This window comes from Gorilla gorilla, chromosome 5, assembly GCF_029281585.2.
Source record: "Gorilla gorilla gorilla isolate KB3781 chromosome 5, NHGRI_mGorGor1-v2.1_pri, whole genome shotgun sequence".
Classification (NCBI taxonomy): Eukaryota; Metazoa; Chordata; class Mammalia; order Primates; family Hominidae; genus Gorilla; species Gorilla gorilla.
This window is the reverse complement of record NC_073229.2, coordinates 187,134,256-187,159,973: the sequence shown is the minus strand read 5'-3', so window position 1 is coordinate 187,159,973 and position 25,718 is coordinate 187,134,256. Positions and strand designations below refer to the sequence as shown.

The window sequence follows — 25,718 nt, the reverse complement described above, 5'->3', positions numbered from 1 at the left end:
ATAGCATCTTGACACAAATCTCTGACACAGTATCTCTCCACATACCACAAAATTATCTGTGAAGATACAGAAAAAGGAAAATGTAACATGCAACGGCAAATCAGTATAATAACAAATGTGCAGGCAGAATATAAAGGGAATTTCTACAGAAAATGAGATCAATGGAATTGGATATACATAACATAATAACATATGTTATATGTTATACATATACATATATGTTATAATAAATATGTTATAATACATGTGTTATAATATACATAACATAACATATGTTATTAATAGAATACAAAGATGTTGTCTTCTAAAGAGATATGAAGGGAAGCAATTGTAATTTAAGAATGCTAATTTCAATTAAATTGTGTTTTATGTACATGAAAGTTGAAATTTTATATTTTCAAGATATTCAAGAATTCAGAAATATTCAAACCATATACCTGTTTTTTTAAGTGCTTAAAACTATGAATGAACAGAGAGAGATCAATCTAAATAAGAACTCAAAATTTGAGAATTTATGGCTACAAAGGTTGATGGGTTTTCTTTTATTCAGATTAGAACCCAATCTTGGAAATTCTGTAGGAGTATTTGTTGTAAAGACAGTCTCTTAGAATAGGGGCAGAGGTTGGCTTTAAAATGATTCTGTCAACTCTGTCCATTTCTATACTTTTCCCAATAGCAAGAAATGTGCTTCATACATAATGAACTTTGTGAAAATAGTAGTTACTCTGCTCCTCAAAAACATGGTAATGACATGCTCACAAAGGCAAGCCTACTTACGTGGTTGGGCACCATGCCATGAGAATTACTACAGGAAAAGCCACGTGTGTGCATCCCTGCTAACATGGAGCTTTGCATAGAAACATGTTTGGGTATCTCCTTTCCAAAGGTCTTAGTAATGACCGCTGAAAACTTAAACCTGCACATTAAAAGATGATTGTCTTTTTCGTTGTCATTAAACTGGAAAAAACTATTAGAATTCCTGTGGCAGTATGTCCACTATCAATCTCCTGTCTTAATTAGGACCATGAATGTTCCTTTGAGTTTCTTAAAAATTATCATGTGAAACACAGTTTCGACAAAATAAAAAACATACATACATGTAGAAAAAAGACAACAAAAACATCAATATACTAAAAGTTGTTATCTGGGAGGATGATACTTCGACTACTCAAATGAAAACATCAAACAAAGAATGATTTTCTTGTTGTTGTTTACAAGCATACTGCCAATCTGATTCCATTTGTCATCTGTCAAAGGACTTTTGATCTCAATAGTGCTTCAGGAAAGAGAAGAGACGTGTGACGAGTGATAAGACAGGAGCGAACTGTTCATTAAATTACTAATTGGAATAGAACTGGAGATTATCCTTGGGTAGATACAGAAAATTCATCAAAGACCAATTTGTGTCTCCAAACAGAACTTTCTGACAAGCAGTGACACACATTTTGTGTTTAAAAATTAGAGTATTGATACTTCTACAACGTCAACATTTACCACTGAGAGGGTGGCAGTGACACATTTCTTCATGGGATGCTAAGTGACAATATGGGTGGCAGCTTAGCTTTGGCACCCTTAACACTACCAAGACCTACTTTTCAACCCTGGTGGTCGTCTGACTTAAAAAGCAGGAGTGATTTGTTTTTCTTCTAGTTGTCAGTCTACTGAGATCTGAAACTTACAACATTTCTTGTTTCCCCTTGGGTCCCTGGTAATGTGAATTGTCTTTAGCCAATGCCAAACAAATCACTGTCACAGAGCAGCAGTCGACCTTTCTTTTCAATCTATACACTTTCCAGGAGTTATAAATCAGTTGACTTTCAAGCTCGATGAGATGGCATATGCCCTAGTTTGAAGAACAGATGGAGGCTTGGGGGAAAATTGTTTCTGCAGGCTTGCTACAAGCAGCTCTGCTCCATAAAAGTGAACCATTTGCACTAATTTCTCACATAAATTATATAGGCAGCAGGGAGCACCAGCCCATTCAGCAGAAAATCTTTCATCTGGTTTTCAGAGGTCATCTAACCAATTTAAATAAAAGTTATTTCTAATACATGGCTGTATTTTCATGCTATACACTTTTAAAGTGTAGCAATTTACATCAAATAAAAGAATGGCATTAAGAATAGTACACTCATTGCCAGAGGATTTTTTTTTTCAAGACTTCTGGAATAACCTCTGTCTATTAATTAATCACAAAGGAAATAATTGTGGGAACGTGGCAGATCTCTTGTACAAAAATCAGGTAAATTGTCACTTTTCTTGTAAAATTTGCCTTGCAAATTCTACTAAGTCCTATTATCCAAACTCAAGCTTTGGCAGTTATCAAAAGAAATAGAAGCCCAGGACAATTCCAAGAGAACATTCATTCTCCTTGATGTGAAACAAATTATTCAGCTCAAATAAATTTGCCTACAAGATTTCAAAAGTCAATATCAGTTTTACTTTAGGGGCAACAGATATAGCATTTTTTTTAAATCCTTAAGAAATTGAAACATTAAGAAATTGAAGGTACCAAGGGACTAAGTTATAACTCAAAATTACAGAATCTTGTGAATCTTCTGATAGCAAATGGATCGAGTATCACATCACAGTGTGATTTACTTTAAAATGCAATAATATTTACAGATAATGAGCTATCCTGAGTTGGGCTGATTTTAATTGTAAGAAAATGTGCTCATACTTTTATAATAATTATATGCAATAACGGTTTTTCCTACTAGGAAATTATCAGTTATGTCAATGAAAACAGTCACATTGACAGAGCTTTTTATAGTTCCTGAATACCAATGCTGCTGAGAAATAAAAAGAACTAGAAAAAAAGGAGAAAATGCCAGAGAAGAAATACTGAATGGAATTGTCAGTCAACACATAATTAAAGGTGTTGTCTGAGACACCATCAGTGGAAATCATAAAGGCTGATTTATGCATCTAATTAATTTATTCACAGCATTTCCTTTACTTGGGTGTTCAAGTGCAACATATATTTTCAGTCCTTTAGAAAGGGAAGCGAACTTGTCATTTTGAAAGCAAACTTTAAGGGATGAGTAGTCATTGGAAAGCATTCATGTATAACCTAAAGAGCATCCTCCTGGTAAAAGTTCAACCCCCTCAAGACCGTTGCATATCATTCTGGAACCTAAAGTGCTATGGATTCAAATTAAATGTGCTGCTGCTAATATTTCCATTTTGCTACCAGAAGAATTGATCTCTGTGGCAAATTTGTACTCAATATTTGTTCTTTGAAGTACTCCATGAACATATCAAAATACAATTATTTTAATAATTATGAAACAAAACTCATTTGAATGCTCATAATTTAAAAGGGCCATAGAAACCACCTGGTATATTGTTGTCACTTACAGATAAGGAAAATGATGCCTACGAAGCAAGAGAAATAAAACTTAAAAACAATCAGCTCCTGTATGCTTTACTTGCATTCAACAAATATCTCTGCGCACCTGCCCTGTGACAGTACTGTTCTAGGTACCAGGAAAGTGAGTGAATAAACCAGAAATACAGACAAAGATCTCGCCTTATAGGATTTCAGGATATGCCTGTTTTTACTAACATTGTTACTGGATCCATTTTGGGTCCCTATGGTTTTCATTTCTCTCATCTCTTATTTTTGCTGACTTTATAGTTTTTTTGTAAGACAATTTAAATCCGTTTTGAAATAATGTGGGGTATAAATATATAAATGACACATTTATGTCAACATTTATTTATAAAAAGCATTAAATGTTTATAGTTACCTGATTAATATTAATAAGTCATTTTTTAATACAAAACAAAGTCTGGAGATCTAAATTTTAATCAACAGGTAAACTTACTATATTAACCTAAGGGGAAATTTGCCTCCATGGTGAGATTTCATATATCTCTAATAGGGCAGTGAGGAAGATACATTTTTGGCAGTGAGTAGAGGCCACCTAAGTCCATTCTCACATATACCTGCTCATATGTATCAGTTCTGGTTTTATTCATTTCATTTCAATATAGGTGGCTATGGAATATCATTCACATGTCAAAGAAGAAAAAACAAGAACGCAGAAAGGCCTCTGGCATCTCTGCTACTCTGGACAAGGACCATCATGACATTGCCAGGTGTGGGTTGATTGGGTGCTGTGCGGGGAGTGGGGAGGGATTTTGGACAAAATACAAGTCCATCTTGAGTTTCTCCCTTTCAAATTTGAGAGGTTTGTGATTTTGTTGCATGCATGAAAGGGTGGTATTCTATCCTGATTTTCCTAGAGGATTACAGGTTTATCTATGTCCTATTCAAATATCTCTGATATCTGGGACATTCTTATGCCTGGTTATTAGAAATTTAGTGGAAAACAAGACCATCTTAGTGCATGTCATATTCTGTCACATAGCACGTTATCATGGAGAAAGATGACCTGTAGCAATATCTACTACATCAAAATGCCTAGAAAGTGAAAGATTTTAGAGACACCTTTATGTAGGTGTAGCTGTTTCCATCTTCAAAATAAATGAATGGTTTATAATATGATATAGTTATTTCTAAAAATTGACAGTGCCTCAGGTATTTATCTTCATCTCTTTCTCTCGAGGTCTCCATTGAAGTGACCGTTTCAAAACCACTTGTATGCTTCTCTTCGCTCTTTATTTACACAGCAGAGGTAGAGACAATGGGCCATGTATTTTACCAATTCATATAGCATTTCTTCCCTCCCCAGGTGCCCATATGGAAAACCTTTACAAAGAGCCCCGTCCCCACCCCGATCACCATCATTAGAAGTGTGTGATTTATATTACAGAAGGACAGAAAATTAAAGGATGGCAATTTAAGATGAGAAAACTCAAACACAATTTTTAAAATTCCATCGTTCATCTGATTATCTGCTTTGTAACTTATCCAGACAGCTTAGCTCTTTTCTCACTTGTTGCCAATAATGTGGACATTGAAGACAGCAAAAGAATCAACAGTCGTATTTCCCAAATGTTAGAGTGGTCAAGGAAAATGTAGCAAAAGAAACAGATTAACATTTTTTTTGTTTAAGTATTCCTTATGCTTTTTTATAACTACAACCATTGATAATCAAGAATTCTTTAGTGATATTTAGAAAATGCATATTTAAAAATGAAAAAAAAAAGCTATTCCTGGGCTTGCGGGTAGATTTCATATTCGAGATGAGATTTATTCAACTTTCATAGCTCATGAACTTGCCATTGATAAGTATATAGAAATTTTCACTACAAACATTTTGCAAAACGTTTCTCACATTTACTAATAAATTTATGATATGCATAGAAAACCATGACAAAAAATCCACAGATGAGTCCCGTTTTTTCACTTTAATAATAAAAATTCTAACACAGTGATAGCCTTCTATCTATCTGGGTAGCAGATTCAGGCATTTATTTTTGACTGCCATTATCTTAATCTGGAGCTGCATGGTCTAATATGGTAACCACGTGGCTATTTAAATTAAAATTAATTAAAATTAAATAAAATTAAAAATTGAGTTCCTTAGTCTCGGTAGGCACATTTCAAGTGCTTAATCACCACATATGGCCAATTGTACCATATTAGACGTTGCAGATGTAGAACATTTCCACCACTGCAGACAGTTGGATCAGACACTGCTGCAATCTTCAGAGATGCCACAAGAAAGAGAAGAAGCTGCAGAGACGATGACACGCAGCCTGCCACGTTGTTTTGGCATCTGGAACAAATGACCCCTTCCATGTGCATGAAACTGGTACTGAGAGCAGGGCGTGGGCTGAGAAACCTAAGCATGCAAAGACATCTGTCTGTCTCTAACTCTTGCTTCTACTTTCTGATGTTACCATAGAGTGCCTTTGTTATTTCAAGAACACACAATGGTTCCTAACCTGGTGAAGATCAGGTCAGCTAATCCAGAACAAATAGAAGAGGAGTCTGAGGACCTGGGGAGGGATCCCCAGACCAGCACCTTCACAGACTGGAATGACCGTGAGAGGCTGGGGCAGCCTGTGCCGGGGTTTACAGCCAGCGCATCCTAAGTCCTTCAGAGCCACAGGCTCTGGAAACACTGATAAAAGAAACGGACCTGCTTCTCGCTTAGTTATGCGCATCATTTCAGGTGCTCACAAGTCCACTTGGAGTCCCTAGGGTGTCTGAGGAGAGTTGAGAGAGGGCCGGTATCCTCGGAGGGAAGCACTGCTCCTCAGCAGTCCTCAGGGAGGGATGAGCTATGACATTGAGACCAGAGGTTTGCATGACCAGAAGAAACCGGTGCTCTGCCCACACACAAGAGAAGAGTGCAGGGTCTTGGCCTCTCGCTTTTAGTTTTTTGTGGGGGACGGATCGCCCTGCTTCCTTCAACACCCAAGAGTTCTTCCTTAAGAATGGCATCCTAAAACAAGTCCCTCCTCCTACTTAGCACCAGATTGGCCTTTCATCAAATGTGCCACGAAATAAATATGAAACTATGGATAGATGGTTCCCAAGCCTATGTTTAACAATCTTAATGTCTTGGCTGGGCGCGGTGGCTCACGCCTGTAATCCCAGCACTTTGGGAAGCTGAGACAGGCGGATCACGAGGTCAGGAGATCGAGACCACCCTGGCTTACACAGTGAAACCCCGTCTCTACTAAAAATACAAAAAATTAGCCGGGTGTGGTGGCGGGAGCCTGTAGTCCCAGCTACTCAGGAGGCTGAGCCAGGAGAATGGCGTGAACCCAGGAGGCGGAGGTTGCAGTGAGCCGAGATCGCGCCACTGCACTCTAGCCTGGGGGACAGAGCGAGACTCCGTCTCAAAAAATAAATAAATAAAATAAAAAATAATCTTAATGTCTTATCTTCAGTGTTACAGTAATGCAATTAAAATGTAGTAGCTATTGTCTAAAAGAAGTCCACAGCTTCCGGAATAAGATGTTTTCCTAAATTTATGCTATTATACTACCAGTGACAGCAAAGAAATTGTTTCTTCTTTTTATTACTTTTTAGCTTGCTGAATCAGTACTATCATCAATAGTAGCTTAAGAGAATTAATATATCCATAAAAAGGAAAAGTATTTTATATCCCTGCTGACTGTTGGATTATCAAAGATAAAGAAAATGATTCATCTCATATTTTCATTAATTTATTTTCAAAATGATTTTTTCTAGTCTCTACACTTCTAAAGGTTGCTCATAAAATTATTTGAATCATAGTAAATCTATATAATTTATTTTCATTAATACAATTTATGTGTAGGTTATAATTACCTAAAACACCAAAAGCCACTCCCTTTTTATAAAGAATTATGACATATTATTTTACTCAACAGGAATCAGGTTTTGAAGAAACTCCATTGTATTATCTTGGAGCCAGTATATATCTATGAGCCAGTACATAGACAGGCAAACACAAAATCCATGCAACCAATCAAATATATGAATCCAAAAATCCAAACAAAACTTTGGAAATATATGCTTATATTAAGACTAAAGTATGAAAGTTAGTTATACACGCTATAAATTTTTTCTCATCATACATACATTTTCACATAACAAGTTCACATTCTAACAGACACTATTATAAAGGAGATAATAATGTTACTCACCTCTTTCCCACCCCCCCAAAATTTTATAGTAAGGTTTCCTAATAAGTATACTACCAAGTTCCTCTTGTAATATAAGTTGGAATAATTCTAAGTTCAATAACTGATATCAGATGACTGCTCAAGAATTAGAAATGTTTGATAACAATATGAAAATATTTCAAAAGACATACTAGATATAATGCAATAATCCTTTCAATGCGTCTATACAGGAAGGAAAAATTTAATTTTAATGCACCTTTTCAAGCTATTTACTTTGATTTCTCTGATTTGTACTTTTATTTTTAACATAAATTTATTTGTTACTAATTAAAAACAATTCCTGATTTGCTTTTGGTCACGACTGCTGGACTTCCCAGTTAAACGTGTCAATTGCTTAATTTAACTAATAGTTGGCCAAAACCTTTTCTTGTCCTTAACCTGATGTGATACTCATAAGTGTGCACAACTGCTTTGCTGTCTGTAGGCAGAGAAGCCCTTTTAGTTGATAAATATCACCAAAAGCAAAGTCTTTGATAACAACAATAGTTAAATAGCAGAAGCTGGTTAGAGACCAGCATTTATTTTTCTCAGATTAAATGTAAAAGCCTTCTCCGGTTAAGAGATTGGCAAGTTTTTACAAATAACATCAGTGAGCCTTTTATAAAGGGACACAACCACATTAGAATGGAGTCATTAGGCAATACATTTATTTTGAAGCCAATTAACCTTTTGTCAGAAAAATGTCTGTGCTGTAATGGCTTTGGCGGTGGAGGTCAGCCTCTAACAGGGCACGTGTGACAGCCATCGCGCTTGCTGACACAGGCTGGGACAGAGAGGAGAGCCAGGATTGGGATCGGCCTGCTTTTGTATTCTACTCTGCATTTCCAGGGAGCAGACAATCTTGACCTATCCATTTAGGTAATTAAAGCTTCCATTTGGAAGTGTCCTGCAGGAAGGTGAAATCTGGGGGAGATAAATGGCTGTTGCTCTCCGTATCCAGCCACCAGTTCCATCATTTGATGGACTGCCTGAAACAGGCCGGGCTGCCAGGTTCTCATAAAAATAGAGATGAATTGGGCAGCAGACAATTCTCTAAGGCAAAGCAACTCTGTCATTTTCTTCTTTGCAGGCTATAATTTAATTGTTAGTCAAGTTGGATGGCTGACACAGGGGGGCTTTCTCTAAGAGCTTTCCCACCATCTTCCATGTGCTGAGAAATGACTCCAGTTTATTTACTTAGCAGCCAAGTGTGTTTGGCATTGGGAGATGTCACTTCAGCAGGTGCAGCTGGCCGGCACAGCTGTGCCCTGACTTACCTTCCAGGCGATTTTGTTTCCTTTCGAATCATGCTCAAGGGCAATTGGGAAGTCACCTCGCTCATAGAATTTTCGAAATGCTGTGGGCTTGGTTGGTCTTTCTTTAAATGCCCCTGCAGCTGGAGGGCCTCTCACCTTAATTGGAAAAAAAAAAAATAGGGATCAGGTTTTAAGACATACTAAAAAAATTCACAATAAAAGAACTTTCTGTTTTTAAAGATTTCAGTTTGTATAAATATGTTGGAAGATAAAAACACATTATCAAATAAGGGACAACAGAAATCTGTTAATACAAACACCTGGGAAAGAAAATTATTTTATAATCACTATTAAAAGTCCACTTTATTTCAAGCTACTTTAGAAAGCATTCCTAGAAAATGTCACTTAAAATATCACTTTAGAGGGAAGAGAAAACTGATATTATGTTTGTGAAAAACATTTCAATAGAGGTGTCTTATGCTTAGAATGTTAAAACTTTTACAATTTCAAATACTTAGAAATTCTAATCTTGGGTCTGATATACTTTATGGAATACTGAAGTAATTTAAAACATTTCAATCTTTCTATATATATGGAAAATAGTGGAATATGTTCTCACATTATGAATATTAACAATAAAACTACTAAAATGATATAAAAGTAATAATAAATTAGTGTAGAAAGAAAAAAAGGTGGCCTACTATGTGTGTGTACAGCATACATTTGGTAACATGAATTCACAAGAAAGTAACATTAGAATAGGTGAGAAATTAGAACCGATGAGAACCTTCCATCTCCAAAACTGAAATTTTCATTGAAGAAGAAATATTCCCTATAGAGTTATTTACAATGAATACATCTTTTAAATCTGTATTTACATTGGAACTAATTCATTAGATTACAAAATTGAAAGTAGTAAGTAAACTATTTAGAAAATAAATGTACTATTCTGTTCCTTACATATAGTCTAAACACGATTATTTTTCCCTGCTTACTGATAAAAGGTAAATACTAGTCATTTTATATATTAGCTTAATAAATTCATTATTACTTTGCTAATACTAACTATAGACAAAATAATATAACCTAATATTTTTAGTTATTTTATATGTTAATTTGTAATATTTTTGTTAAAAACTCCAATTTTAATGAATATATTAACATATCTAAATAACATACAATAAATATACAATACACATATTAGATATGAAAAATACATTGTATCTAATACATATATAAAAGGATTATATTTGAAATTAAGTGTGGTATTAAGAAATACCTTATTACAATGATTAAATGCTGAAGTGGAGTTGAAGAGTGAGGTAACACACATTTATTAGAGTTTAGAATTTACTCCACTACATAGCACATTACTCCCAGTATATGATTATATGAGAAATTGAGGCAGCATTGGGTATTACCAGTAGGAAGGAAGATTTCCTTTTACTTATTGAAGATTAGGAATTTGTTCTGGAATTAGAATTAATAGCCACCATTTTCAGTCAAATTCATTCAATTATCAAATAACCACATGTATTTAACAACTATTTTGTTCAGCTCTTTGAGCTGGAGGCTACATAAAAAGAACAGTTTTAGCTATATTACTATCATGGAAACTGTAGAACTGTGATTCCTGGACTTCTGAAATTCATGGAGGAGTAAATCTTGAATCACATTTTTTGGAAATGATAAATGATTGACAAATTTTTATGTTGCCAAAAAGTTATTTTTTTAGAAAAGGTAGATGGTAACATCTACCAATATGGCACCACTTTAACACCCTCAAAAAAGTGATATAATACAATCTAAAGAAAGAAAATTTGACCAAGTTAAACGAGCATAAATGTGTGAACAAATATTTATAGTAAATTATGTGCAATAGTGCCAGTGTATAGTGCATATATGTATGTGCATGTGTGTGTGTATTGTTATTGTAGAACACGGATTACTGGTCAGCAAACGCCTCATTTATTTTATTTTGTTTTTCTTGTTTAACTTTTTGTTAAGATAATCATAGATCCATATGCAGTTGTAAGAAATAACACACAGAGAACACACATAGCCTTTATTTGCTTTCCCGAATGGGAATATCCTACAAACTGTGATACTATATGACAATAGGTTATTGACATTGATACAGACAAGAACATTTTTACCACCACAAAGTTCCCTCAATTTGCCCTTATACAGCCACACTCTTTCTTCCCCTTAACCTTCGTCCCCTAGCAACAACTATGTCCTCTTCATTTCTATAATTTTGTTATTTCAAGAATCATACAACATGTAACCCTTTGGAATTGGCCTTTTTCACTCCACATAAATCTCTGTAGAATCATATAAGTTGTTGTGTGTACAGATTGAGTACCAAAATCTGAAAAGCTCCAAAATCTGAAACTTTTTGAGCGCTGACATGGTGTTCACAGGAAATGCTTATTGGAGCTGAAAAAATCAAAAATCCAAAACACTTTGAATCCCAAGCATTTCAGATAAGGGGTCGTCAACCTATATCAACAGTTCATTGCTGTTTAATGGTGAATGGTATTCCATGGCATGGATACATCACTTTGTCTACCCATCCACCTTTAAATGTCATTGGATTACTTCCTGGGTTTGGCTATTATGAATAAAGTTGCAAAATTTTTTGTAGATGCTCTTTAACAAGTTGATGACCTTTCCCCCTCTATTCTTATTTTTCTGATAGTTTTTCATTATAACTAAATGTTCAATTTTTTCAATTTTTTTCTGCATCAATCAATATGCTTCTGTGATTTTTATCGTCAACTTTTGATATGGAGTTTTCTATTACAAATGTAATAGCCTTTAAAGTTATAGAGCTACTCAAATAATCTGCTTCCTATTGGATGACTTGCAGTAACATGTATTTTCTGAGGAATTGGCCCGTTTTATTTAAGTTGTTAAACTTACAAGTGTAGAATTGCTTGTGGTTTTTCTGTATTATCCTTCTGATGTCTGGAGGGTCTCTCATGATATCCATTCTTCATTTCTGATATTTGGTAATTTGTGTCTTCGGTTTCTCCTTTGTCTGTCTTACTAGAAGTTGGCCAATTTTATTGATTTCTTCTGCATTTCCAAAACTACATTTTAACTGGATGTAGGATTTAAGGTTCATGGTTCTATCTTTTAGCACTTGAAAAATAGTGTGCCACTTCCATCTGGCCTTCAAGGCTTTGGATGATAAATCCACTCTCATTCACATTGCTTTCCCTTATTTATAAGGTGCCACTTTTTTTTAGCTATGCCACGATTTTTCTGTCTTTAATTTTCAGAAGTTTAATTACGATGTGCCTTTGCATGCATTTCTTTGCTTTTTATCCTGTTTGAAGTTTGTTCAACTTTGTAAATCTGTAGGTTCATGTCTCTTGCCAAATTTAGAAAGTTTTCAGTCATTATTTCTTTGAGTACTTCTTTGGCCTAGTTTTTTTTTCCTTTCCTTGTAGACGCCAATGACATTAATGTTAGATCTTTTGTTACGGTGCCACAGATCCCTGAAACTTTTTCTTTCTCCAGCCTGTTTTCTCTGTCGTTCATATTGGGTAACTTCTACTGCTCTATCTTCAAGTTTGTGGATTCTTCCTTCTGCCCCCTGCATTCTGCTGTTGAGCCCAAATATGCTTTTATTTAATTTGAGTTGTATTTTCAGTTCTACAATTTCTATTTGGTTCATCTTTATATCGTCTATTTCTTTTCTGAGACTTTCCACTCTTTCATTGTCTCAAGGGTGTCATAATATTCATAAAAGCTTTTTGGAAGTAACTAATTTAAAATTCTTCCCTAGACATTTCTAACATTTCTGTTATCTTGTTGTTGACACCTGTTGATTATATTTTTACATTCACTCTGAGATCTTCCTGATTCTTGGTGTCATTACTGATTTTCTTGTGAAACCTGTATGTTTGATACATTATATTATGAGATCTTAAAGCTTCCGTTTTAGCTTGCTTATTCTGACATTTCTCTGGCAAAGGTTGGGGGAAGGGTGCTACCTTATTACTGCCAAGTTGGGGTAGAGGTCTCATTACTCCACTTGGCGTCTACTGACCCCAGAGGAGAGAATGCTTCATTAATACTGGGTGACCCCAGAGGAGGGAGTGACTTATTAATACTGGGTGGGGATGGAGATTCCAGAACCCACTAGACCTCCACTGATACCCTCCTGGCTGGAAGGGGCAGGAGTGACTCATTACTGCTCCCCCATTGTCCACACTGACATCATAAACGGTGTGGCCTCATTACCCTGGGCAGTGGTGAAATTCCTGACTCTCTAGGCAGTCCTCTGACTTAACTCCAATGGGAAGGAGACAACCCTTTCGTCACTAAGTGGGGAACAAGCCCAAGCTCCTCGCGAGGTCTCCACTGGCACTGCAGATGTTGGGGCCTCTTTACTATTCTAGTGAAGAGAAAAGTCCCAAAGCCCCATTTAAGAAACTCAACTACAACCATTATTTAGATATTTTGTTTGCTAATCATCCACTAACCACCCTTTTTGAGTTTTTCTAGAAGTCACATAGTTATTTTTACTGTTGATAATAAGCCTCCCACTTACTGAGTTGGTCTAAAATTTGTTGAGATCATCCATCTTTCCCCCTTTTGTCTTTGCACTTCTCGAAAAATCAATTTCTCTTTTCTTTTTGTCTCTTATACTGAATATACTCCAATCTTCCTGATTCTCAGCTCAAAATTCTTAATGTTCAAACTTTTGAATGAATAGACACATTTCTAACAAAGCTTAGAAGGCTATTTATAAATCGATATAGATAACTTATACTTCTTCCTTTCAATAAATTTTCATGTACCCTACAGAAATGATTCCATGCCTGCACTTGCATGGAAAGCCTTTATTTAGAAGAGAACTTTACAAAATAATCCATGGTGATATGTAATCACTTGACAGTGAGAAATTCTCTTCCTAAGTCTCTGGTATCCTCTGTCTTTATATTTCTGCTATTTACTTATTTTTAAACACTTTATACTTTTTGGGATCTGCTATAGATCCATTCTAAATTAACTCTTGGCATCTCAAAAGCCGGATCTTGTAACAGAAGCAAGAATGTTCTCAATTAGCTGTCTCAGTGCATCAGCGGCACTGAATTTTATGCAGATGCTTTGTCACTACAGCCGAAATAATATTTTTTTCTGTTCCAGGTATGTATGACATGTGTATCCACCTAAGCTTTATAGAAGGACATACCATTTTTATATTCTATACATAATTTATTCCATATAATCCTAAACATCTGTACATAAAAAAAATCAAGCGAAATATAATTAATTCTGGGATGGTAATAAAGATCTTATTATTGGAAACCACGCAGATGGTTGTAGCTTGTCTAAACAACTTTTAAAACAAGCAAAACGACTCTGAAAATCCTTAGGTAAGTTCCATATTTGTAGAAGAGAAAATATTATACATTTTATTTCATATTTTAAGAATTTTACCTCAATTTATTATAAATAATATAAAGCAAACAAGAGACCATAAATCAAACGAGATTTGTGGGAAAATGCAATTAGGGTTTGCCTGAATGGTAGGGGCAATCTGTAAACCAATTGGGAAGAATGGATGTTACAGCAGAATGCTTTTAATAAAATCCAATGCACTTGGGAACCAAGATATTGAATGCAGTTTGAAATAACTACAGATGACAGAATACTTTATATGCCTACATTTACGGAATGTGGCATAATGGATTTAGGACTTAGATCACAGTGTCCATCATACGGTCACAAAACTAATAATAATAAGGAAGGAATGTAAGGCTCTTGAAGTCTTCATCATATAGTTTGAAAATTTCCTTTTCACTACTTTTATTCTTTAGCATAAACTGAAGCTGTTTAAAAAAGACTTTTACATCAAGCAGGAAATTTGCATTGTGTTATTCTAATTGGCCCATTTAGCCAACCCACTAGAACATGCAAAGATATTGATTACTTGTTTTCATCAGCTTCAATCTGAAATTCTGATTCATGAAAACACCATTGTTATAAACAGGTGGGCAAGACCTGTTGACTTGAGTTCTGTCAGGACTGGACTGTTAGTCTCAGGAATGGTAAATCGGTTACCTTCAGCGTAGGCTCCTAAGTGAGAAGTTCTGTAATTCAGTGTCTGCCTCATTTGCCAACTGTAATTGCTTCACTACATCAGAAATTTTACAATACTCAAGGTCACCAAATGACCAGGACAATGCTTACAAAATTATTACAATAAGAAAATTGTATTAATAGAAGATAGGTGTCTCAACGATAGCAAAAATGAGCTCATAATACCAAGTAAAATGATTATAATAAGTTATAACAATATAACAATTTAAGAATTTAACAATATACTATGATCATGATAGTCAGAAAAGATATGAGCCTTATTTGTTAAGGATACATAGAGACATTCATTTTATTGCACTTTGGTTTATTGTGCTTCGCAGATATTGTGTTTATTTAGTAAATTGAAGGTCTGTGGCAACCTAGCATTGTGTAAGACTATCAGTGCCATTTTTCCAACAGCATGGGCTCACTTCATGTCTCTGCATCATGTTTTGGTAATCCTGGTACTATTCCAATTTTTCATCATTATTATATCTGTTATGGTGACCTGTGATCAGTAATCTTCAATGTTACTATTGTGATTTTGGGGGAGTACCACAAACAACTCTCATATAAGGCAACAAATTTAATCCATACATGTTTGTGTTCTAACTGCTCCACCAATTGGCTATTCCCCTATCTCTCTCCCTTCCTCAGGCCTCCCTATTTCCCGAGACACAACAATATTGAAATGAGTCCAATTAATAACTCTACATGGCTCCTAAGTGTTCAAACGAAGGGAAGAGTCATACATCTCTTCCTCTGAATCAAAAGCTAGAAATAATTAAGCTCAGTGAAGAAGGCATATTGGACACCAGGACAGGCTGGAAGACCTCTTGTACCAAATAGTTAGCCAAGTTGTGAATGCAAAGGAAAAGTTCTTGAAGGAAATAAAAAGTGCTATCCCAGTGAACACATGAATGATGAGAAAGTGAAACAGGCTTATTGCTGATACGGAAAAAGTTTGAGTGGTCTAGATAGAAGATCAAACCAGCCACAACATTCTCTCAAGCCAAAGCCGAATCCAGAGGAAGGCCCTAACTGTCTTCAATTCTGTGAAGGCTGAGAGAGGTGAGGAAGCTTCAGAAGAATAGTGTGAAGCTAGTAGAGTTTGATTTGTGAGATGTATGGAAAGAAACCATCTCCATAAATTAAAGTGCAAGGTGAGGCAGCAAGTGCTGATGGAGAAGCTGCAGCAAATTTTCCAGAAGATCTACCTAAGATAAATGATGAAAGTGGCTATAGTAAACAACAGATTTTTAATGTAGAATAAACAGCCTTCTATTGGAAGAGGACACTGGGCTGCTAAAGCTACTGAGGATAATTCAATGCTTGGCTTCGAAGTTTCAAAAGACAGGCTGACTCTCTTGTTAGGGGCTAACGCAGCTGGTGACTCTAAGTTGAAGCCAGTGGTCACTGAGCACTTAAAAAGTTCTAGAGCCCTTAATAATGAGGCAAAATCTATGCTTCCTGTACTCTGTAAATGGAACAACAAAGCCTGGATGACAACACATCTGTATATAGCATGGTTTATTGAATATTTTCAGCCCACTGTTGAGATCTACTGCTCAGAAAAAAGATTTCTTTCAAAGTATTCTCCTCATTGACAAAGCTCTTGGTATCCCTAGAGCTCTGATGGAGATGTACAAGGAGATGAATGTTGTTTTCATCCCTGCTTACACAACACCCATTCTGCAGCCCATGCATCAAGGGGTAATTTTGACTTTCAGCTTTTTTTTTTTTTACTTAAGAAATACATTTCAGGCCAGGTGTGGTGGCTCACACCTGTAATCCCAGCACTTTGGAAGCCTGAGGTGGGGGTGGATCACCTGAGGTCAGGAGTTCAAGACCAGCCTGACCAACATGATGAAACCCTGGCTCTACTAAAAATACAAAATTAGCTGGGCGTGGTGGTGCATGCCTGTGATCCCAGACACTTGGGAGGCTGAGGCAGGAGAATCGCTTGAACCCAGGAGGCAGAGGTTGCAGTAAGCTGAGATTGTGCCATTGCACTCCAGCCTGGGCAACAAGAGTGAAACTCGATCTCAAAAAAAAAAAAAAAAAAAAAGGAAAGAAAGAAATACATTTTGTAAGGCTCTAGCTGCCATAGATGGTGATTCCTCTGATGTATCTGGGCAATGTAAATTTAAATATTCTGCAAAAGATTCAGGATTTACCATTCTAAATACCATTAAGAACCTTTCTGATTCATAGGAAGAGGTCAAAATATCAACATTAAAAGGAAGGATGATTCCAATCCTCATGAATAACTTTGAAGGGTTCAAGACTGCAGTGGAGTAACTGGAGATGTAGCAGAAATAGCAAAAAGTCCAGAATTAGAAGTGAAGATGTGACCAAATTGCTGCAACCTCACATAAAACTTTAATGAGGAGCTGCTTCTTATGGATGAGCAAAGAAAGTAGTTTCTTGAGGCAGAATCTACTCCTGGTGAAGATACTTTGAACATTATCAAAATGATAAAAAAGGATAATGACAGCAAACATAAACTTAATTGATAAAGCATGGGCACAATTTGAGAAGACTGACTCCAACTTTGAAAGAAGTTTTACTGTGCATCAAATGGTATTAAACAGCATCACATGCTACAGAGAAATCTTTCATGAAAAGAAAAATCAATCAATGCAGCAAATTTCATTGTTGTCTTATTTTAAGAAATCATCACAGCCACATCAGCTTTCAGCAACCACCACACTGATCAGTCAGCAGCCATCAACCTCAAAGCAAGACCCTCCACCAGCAAAAAGACTAAGACTCACTGAGGGCTCAGATGATTGTTAGCATATTTTAGCAGTAAAGTATTTTTAATTATGGTATGCTCATTGCTTTCAGACATAATGCTATTGTACCTTATTAGACTATAATACAGTATAAATATAATTTATATGCACTGGGAAACAAAAAAATCATGTGACTCTCTTAATTGAGATATTTGCTTCATTGCAGTGGTCTGAAACTGAATCTGCGATATCTCCAAGGTCGGCCTTTATATATAGTCATGTGTTGCAGAACAATGTTTCAGTAAACAACAGACCACATATACCATTGTGGTCCCAGAAGATTATAACACCATATTTTTACCATACCTTTTCTATCTTTAGATATGTTTAAGATACACAAATACTTGCCATCTTCTTACATTTACCTACAGCATTCAATACAGTAACATCTTGTACAGGTCTGTAGCCCAGGAGCAATAGGCTACACCACATAGCCTAGGTGTGTAGTAGGCAATACCATCTAAGTTTGTGTAAGTACACTGTATGATGTTCATGCAATGATGAAATTGCCTAACAACGCATGAATGGATCCCCACATTTAAGCAATACATGACTGTATTTCAATAAATATTCAATATATTGGTAAGCATCCTATAGAGTCTTTAAAAATAAGGCACTACAGGCAACAATGGCTGGCAGGGAAAACTTCAAGTGATTTGAGCCATCAACTTCCAGAAGGGTTTTCAGTCAAGGTCTAACAGAATGGCCTGAGGTCAGGAGAATATAGAGTCAAGGTGAATGGTCTGCATTTCAGTGCAGTGGTCCAAGCATGGGACGGCAAAAGCCTTAAATTAAGGTGGCATCAAGAATAAGAACAAAACCCCTGATACTGTGTTCATTGCTTTATGAACATTACTGGTATCAATTTGCAACAAAACCGTATAAAAATTATTTCACAGACAAGGAAATTGAAGAGAGTAAATAACCGGCTGGAAATCACCATGTCAGCACACAGTCAGAAAAAGACTTTAACCCCCAATCTCTTTGTCTCTACAGGACATGTCCCTCAGTCACTATCCTAGATTATTAAATTCAAGCAAAAATCTAAAGGATTATTCGGGGCACCTGACCGATTGGATGAGGAGAGCTACAGGCAGAGATGGAATTTAGATTTCAAGACTACAAAGTTACAAATTGTCTATTTGTTTAAATCATATAAATAATAAGAAACTGCAGAAAGCTTGCAAGAAAATCTTATTAAATCACTTGTAATCCTACCACCTATTAATAACTTTGTGCTTTTCCTTTTAAACTTTTCAAAAACATAATACTGCAAATACCATATTTTTACATTTTTATGTCCTTTCCATTTAGTGTACTTTTTAACTTATTTTAATATGTTTTGATGTTGCCATTTCTATCAAAATTTCGTATTTAATAGCTAAGTAATATTCCGCCTACTATTTGCCATTATATTTGGAATTTATATTATTTCAATTTTTTGCCTATTGTAATTACATTGTATAAATATTCCAGGCATATGACATGTTTTATATTATTTCCTTCAGACAGAGTCTCCAATGTGAGATAATGAGGTAAATTTTATGTATATTTTATGATTCTTGATAATATTATTTTCTAATTAAAAAATAGATGAGTCTTCCTGTTCAATTTAGATTACTACATTTAACAAAGGAGGATGAGCATTTTCTCATTTTGTGTAAATACAATATGCATGCATTGTGAATGCGTGTTCATGTCTTTTCCTCATTAATGTTAATTTGTATGAGATCTTTATACTGGAATATATTAAATACTGGTTGTATTGACTGAAAATATCTTATCATCTTTGTTTCCCATTTTATTTATTTAGCATTGAAAAGTTTTAAATTTTGTGTAAGAAAGTCTCTGTCTTTTCTTTATTTGCTCTTTTTGCCTCCAGCTTTGCTTTTTCTAGTTGATTCCTCTGTGTGCTGCACAATGAATATTCTAATAGACTAATTAAATCATATCTCTCATCTACTTAAAATCCATCAATGATTTCCCATTGACACACTACACAAAGACATTTGCAAGCTGACTGTCAGTCTCTCTGGTTGTTCCTGCACAGGCCCTTCAAGCATTAGTCACACCAAAATGCTGGCAGTCTCAAATATATTCTGCTCCTCCTTGGTCTCCATGATTTTCCATCAGCCTGTAATTCTCCCTCGTGCCCTCACTCTTTTCTTTTCTCCTTCCTTTTCTCCTGAATAACCATTAATCACCTTCAAGACTCAGCACAAACCTTTCCTAACAAACCACATCCCTACCGTGAAGTGGGGTTAGATCCTTCTTCACATTAAGCTTGCAATACCTGTGGGATAAACAACTTGGGGGGTCACTGAACAACTGGACATCTGAAGAGTCCTTATTAGAGAGGTCTAAGCTGTTGATTATGTTTGGCTGTGACCAAGTGGTAGGTTCAATCTATGGAAACGGGCAACTTTTCCCAAAGAGAGAGTGTATAGTGAGAAAAAGGCTGAGGCCCCAAGACAGTACCTGAATATTTAACAACAAGTGGATTCTACAGGAGAATAGAAAGAATAGTCAGAATAGTAGCAAGAAAATGGAAAAGGGATGATACCATAAAATTCAACAAGTGAGAGAGACCATTTTTTTGTTTTTGTTTTTTAATAATAAAGGGAGATCATTAAGAGGAGGACTGAAAGTATCCATCTGAAAATCTAAAAGCAGTAGTGACATGATGAGGTGGAAGCCAGACTGTAGTGCCCTGAGGAACGGGTGAGAAATATAAAGAAGGATCTGTATTCTATAGGAGCCTTTCTACCCTGTGGGATGTCAAGATCTGAGATGTTAGCAAGGTGTGATTGCTGAAGGAGGTCAAAACCAATGGTAACCGGAAATAGGAAAAGAGAGGTAAATTAATGGACTATTACACTGGCATTCATAAATTATATAACCACTTATGGAACCGCAGTGGATTTTAGAAAACAAGCTATATGTATAACCAATACACTTACATAAAATGGCCAGAGAAACATGTAAAGTGCAGAGTAAGTTTTTCAATGTTAGGAGCTCATAAATCTGAATTTGGGGATCTATGGTCACATAAACTAAATTATTTACTAGAAGCAGAGTTAAGAAAATAGCTCTAAATTAGACTTTGACCTATATCATTTATTCATTAAAAATATATTGAATACTTAATTTTCACAAGTTACTAGATTTGCTACGAGTGGGGAAAAAATACAACTCAAATACATTAGCTCCAAGATATATATTATTAGGAGAAGAGATAAAAATACCACCCACAATCTGCACTTGAAATAAGAATATGAGAAATGTCACAAAAAATATATAGAATTCTGCAAACTCAGAAGATAAACCTCTTCGATCTGAAGGCATTGTTCCTTTTCATTAGAAAATGTTACTTAGCCTTTACAGAGTACCTACAGGTTTCAGTGGATCCAGACAAAAAACATATTATAATTTCCTATGAACCTGAATTCTGTACAATTTTAATTAGAAATAATTATTAGAAAATTATGTTTGCTATTCCCTATATTTGTCCATTTACAACTTTTGTAGTTAACAGTTAAATCAGAATTAATTTGTCTGAATTTTCTGTAAATTTTATAAATTTAAGTAGTTATTAATTATTACTACAATCTTATAACCAAAAATTCACTATTGATGAGATCAATACACTTTCTATGTGAAATCTCTTGCAATAAAATTCACATTTCCTGTTTTGAAATTCATTTGTCCAAATGAAAAATCTGGTTGCAAATCTAAGGTTTCTGTTAGACTTAAAGGAAATAATCTAAATTAGTCTAAAGTACTTGCAGAGACTAGTTTAAATATGATGAACATAAATAAAAACCAAAATTAACATGTGCATATTATAATAAGTTACATTTAAATTACCATTGCCTTTTGATGATCACAGAAAAACAAATAACTTATAATGCATTTTTTTTCTAATCGGTGCTATGAGAAAGATGCAATGTTATCAGTATAAGATAGTAATATGTAGAAAATTAGCCAGGCATGGTGGCTTACGCCTATAATCCCAGCATTTTGGGAGGCCAAGGGGGGGCGGATCACCTGAGGTCAGGAGTTTGAGACCAGCCTGGCTAACATGGTGAAACCCCATGTCTACTAAAAATACCAAAATTAGCCGGGCATGGTGGTACACACATGTAATCCCAGCTACTTGGGAAGCTGAGGCAGGAGAATTGCTTGAACTCAGGAAGTGGAGTTGCAGTGAGGCAAGATATCCCCCAGCCTGGGCAACAGAGCGAGACTCTGTCTCAAAAAAAAAGAAAATTGACAAATATTTCAGTCAAAACATTTAGCACAGTTTGGTACTACAGCTGGTTTTTCAGCTTGACCACACATTGTAAGCGGCCTTGTTTCCAGAAAGATTTAAGGAGGTCCACGAAGACGCAGGCAGTTCAGAAGACGGCTCGGCGCACGTGGAGGAACTGCCAGGTGTGGGGAGGTGATCGGACCCTTGCAGCCTCAGCCTCCTGTAAAATGTTCCTGGCTGACCTCTATGATTCCTTCTACACCTTTCTAACTTAACATGTTGAGTAAGCATCCTACGGAGTCTTTAAAAATAAGGCACTACAGGCAACAAGGGCTGGCAGGGAAAACTTCAATTTATTAATTCAACACATATTGATGACATACAATATTATCAGAGCGTTCACACACTTTTGGAGCTAAGAGGAACTGCAAAGAACACATCAACTCCTTGTTTTCCTCTTGGTGAACTGAAATTCAAACAGGCTATGGAAACATATCCCAGTCGACATTTCAAAGCATATTTTCTTCAGCTCTATTACTTAACATCTATCTCCATTTCATAGATACCAGATTCTTTCAGTTCCACTTGATTTTAAAAATGCTTCTGTAATAACTGTATGACATACGGAAGTCCCAAAGATTGCTAAGTAAATTGTGAGTATGCCATTTAAAATTTATAGATAAACTGTGGCACATTTGGAAGCAATATTTCATTTAAAAAATGTCTCTATAGTCTAAAATTGTCCTGAAAGCAATGGTTAAACAACAAAATTTGTTTTAAATTATTTTTCTTTAATATAATAGGCAGCAGTGATCTTTAAAATTCTCCATTGTAGGAGAAAAAGAAAAGGTTAATAGCCTTTCTTAACAAAATGAGATGCAACAATCAAATGATTAAAAAAATTCTTGACAGTTAAAGGCTAAAAAAGTTTACTTAAAAGCTGCCTTCTTCTTGCAGTTAAATATAGAAAAAGGCCACGTATTTAAGTGCCCAAGTGCGGTTCTTGCCTTCAACTTGTCTCCGAGAGTCATCAGTGACTTCAATTTAGACTATGCTATTTAGCATCTGTCTTGTAGAACTGATAAAATGCCTGAATGACTGAGACAGCTTAGCTAATACACTGTCACACCTAACTCTAAGGCCAAAGGAATGAGCGAGCTAAATGTGAAAGGAGAATATAAATGGGCAAGAGTGTAAAATATATTCTACTCTCCTAATACCTTTAATGTTGAAAGGTGGTAAACAGTTTATATCTAAACATATATCTTCTGTGTCTTGCAAGAGTTATTTCTTACTGAATAATTAGAGTAAAAAATGTTATTTTTGTATCTATTAAGAGACTATTACCATTCACATCTTACATATCATGAATATTTTATTTTATTTTATTTTTTTTTTTGAGACGGAGTCTCGCTCTGTCGCCCGGGCTGGAGTGCAGTGGTGCAATCTCGGCTCACTGCAAGCTCCGCCTCCCGGGTTCACGCCATTCTCCTGCCTCAGCCTCCCGAGTAGCTGGGACTACAGGCGCCCGCCACTGCGCCCGGCTAATTTTTTTTTGTATTTTTAGTAGAGATGGGGTTTCACCGTGGTCTCGATCTCCTGACCTCGTGATCCGCCCACCTCGGCCTCCCAAAGCGCTGGGATTACAGGCGTGAGCCACCGCTCATGAATATTTTAATAGAAAATTTGAAAATCCTTGTGTCTAATGATGCAAACTGAAATTCTCCAGAAGAAAAAACCATAGCTATTTAATAGAAAACAATTCTTAGAACTGTCTACAATAAAAGATATTTATAGTGGTAAGAAAAAAAAAAGGGTCCCACTTTCCCATTATTGCACTGGCTCCCTCTAAAATAAAATACTTAGAAAGTTAATACAATTTACAGAGCTATGAAATACTCTGATTATGATTTAGAAACTCCAATAATAAAGAAAGCAAGAAATGTACGAAATATATATCACACACATAAAGCACACTTACTACAATTTAACTGGAAGATAATTTAATAAGAAACACTAGATTAGAGTCCTATCAATCTAGGTTTTTTCCACCACAGTTTCCACCACGGTCTATTCGACCATGAAAGAAATATTAAGAATATAAAAGGAGAAAAGATGAACATGTACCTAAACAGCATGTTGTCTGCCCTAAATAAAGATAGTAATGCATCTTTCACTATTCAGATGCAAAGTATTTTTATTTTCATTTACATTTTATTATTTTTTAGTAAATATGCATTTTTTTCCCTGAGCCAAAATCTTCATTTGTGAAAGCTGGCTGAAGTTTGGTCAGCTTGTTTCCAAAATAAAGCCAACTAATCCACCTGCAGATTGAACTCCTGACCACTCTCCATCAACAAGTCTGACTTGGCCATTTGTCTACCCAGTACCAGCCAGACACTCGCAATTCACCAATCCAGAAGCTTTGTTAATAGCTTTCTTTACATTCAGAAGTTATTCTTTTTTGCATAGCATTATTTACTTTGATGCATGCATACGATTACATGATTTGAATAGAATTGGTAAGCACAATTTGAAATATGTTAGATACTAAAATTTTATATAGGCATTCCATATACTTGTATAAGTAATTCACACAACACACACACACAATCTGACTCAGTGAGGGGTTTCCTAATACATCTTTCCTTTGAAATATGTTACTGTATTTTTGTTTTTTAAATATACGATGACATATGAGTAACCACAGACAAGAAGCTTTCACTTTCAAAAGGAAATATAGGAGGTGTTGAGCAAATGCCCCGCTTCACAGCCTCCTTTAGTGCCTTGGTACCTAACAAGTACTAAATCTCAAAAGTTAATATAATTTCTAGTGTGAACATTTCTCCTTTCTTCTTCTTATTTTGGAAATCATATGAATGAAATAAGATGAATAAAAATAAAAAGGAACCATAAGCCTCACTTGCTGTAAAATTAGGAGAAAAACTGACCACCAAAAGCAGCTAACATAAGGCACAAGCTATGTGGGAGGAAGGAGAGAGAGGAAATATGGTGAGTGATGGAGATCATTGAGGGATTCTAGAAAACACCAGAAAAAAAATGTATTTCTGGTGAGGGAGAACTCATGAGGGACAACATTTGTTTCTTGTTTGCAAAAATGGGTATAAATAAGGCTCCCAGTAAAAGTCCCTTCACATCCATTTGTGGATCAAAGAGGCAAAAGAGGGACCCACGAACACAAATAAATACATAAACAAATGACACTTGCAACCATCATTCTTTCCGACAGAATAGAGAGGGAAAAGGTTGGATCAAGAAGCCTAGACCCAGAAGCCCACTTTAAATAAGCATTTAGGAAAAATCAATTCAATTCAGTGGTAAGTATTAAAGTGGGACCTAGCACAATATCAAAGTTACTATAAGAAAAACAATATTTAAAAGAGCAGCAAAACTTACTAATTGATGAAAAATACCATACAGAGTTAAACACTATGACCAAATAGCTTGCCAGGAATTTTTAAAACTTGGTGAATCCACCACTTACATGAAAGGAGACCAAGAATTATGACAGGGAAGAAATGGTGATGTAATAGGAGAAGATGAAGCATAAGGCACCAGAATTCGGAAAGCAAGTAGAAATAAGAAACTCAATATATAAAAATGAAACTGGAAGAAGTAAAAGGGAAAAATAGCATTGCAAAAACACAAAGAGGAGAGAAAGGACAGAAATGAGAAAAATGAATAATGTGAAAGAGATGTAAAGTCTGGCAAGGGAGTGCT

General features: G+C 35.6%; 1 protein-coding gene across 10 annotated transcripts in view; it reads right to left on the bottom strand.

Annotated features, from left to right (window-relative positions):
• The window catches only part of PACRG (parkin coregulated), a 576,157-nt gene that overhangs the window by 479,759 nt on the left and 70,680 nt on the right, over positions 1-25,718 (bottom strand). For all 10 annotated transcript variants that reach the window (XM_019029891.4, XM_055391409.2, XM_055391414.2 and 7 more), the window contains one exon: positions 8,850-8,984. In XM_019029891.4, the coding sequence (XP_018885436.1) occupies positions 8,850-8,984 (135 nt within the window). The remainder of the gene's footprint in view (positions 1-8,849; positions 8,985-25,718) is intronic.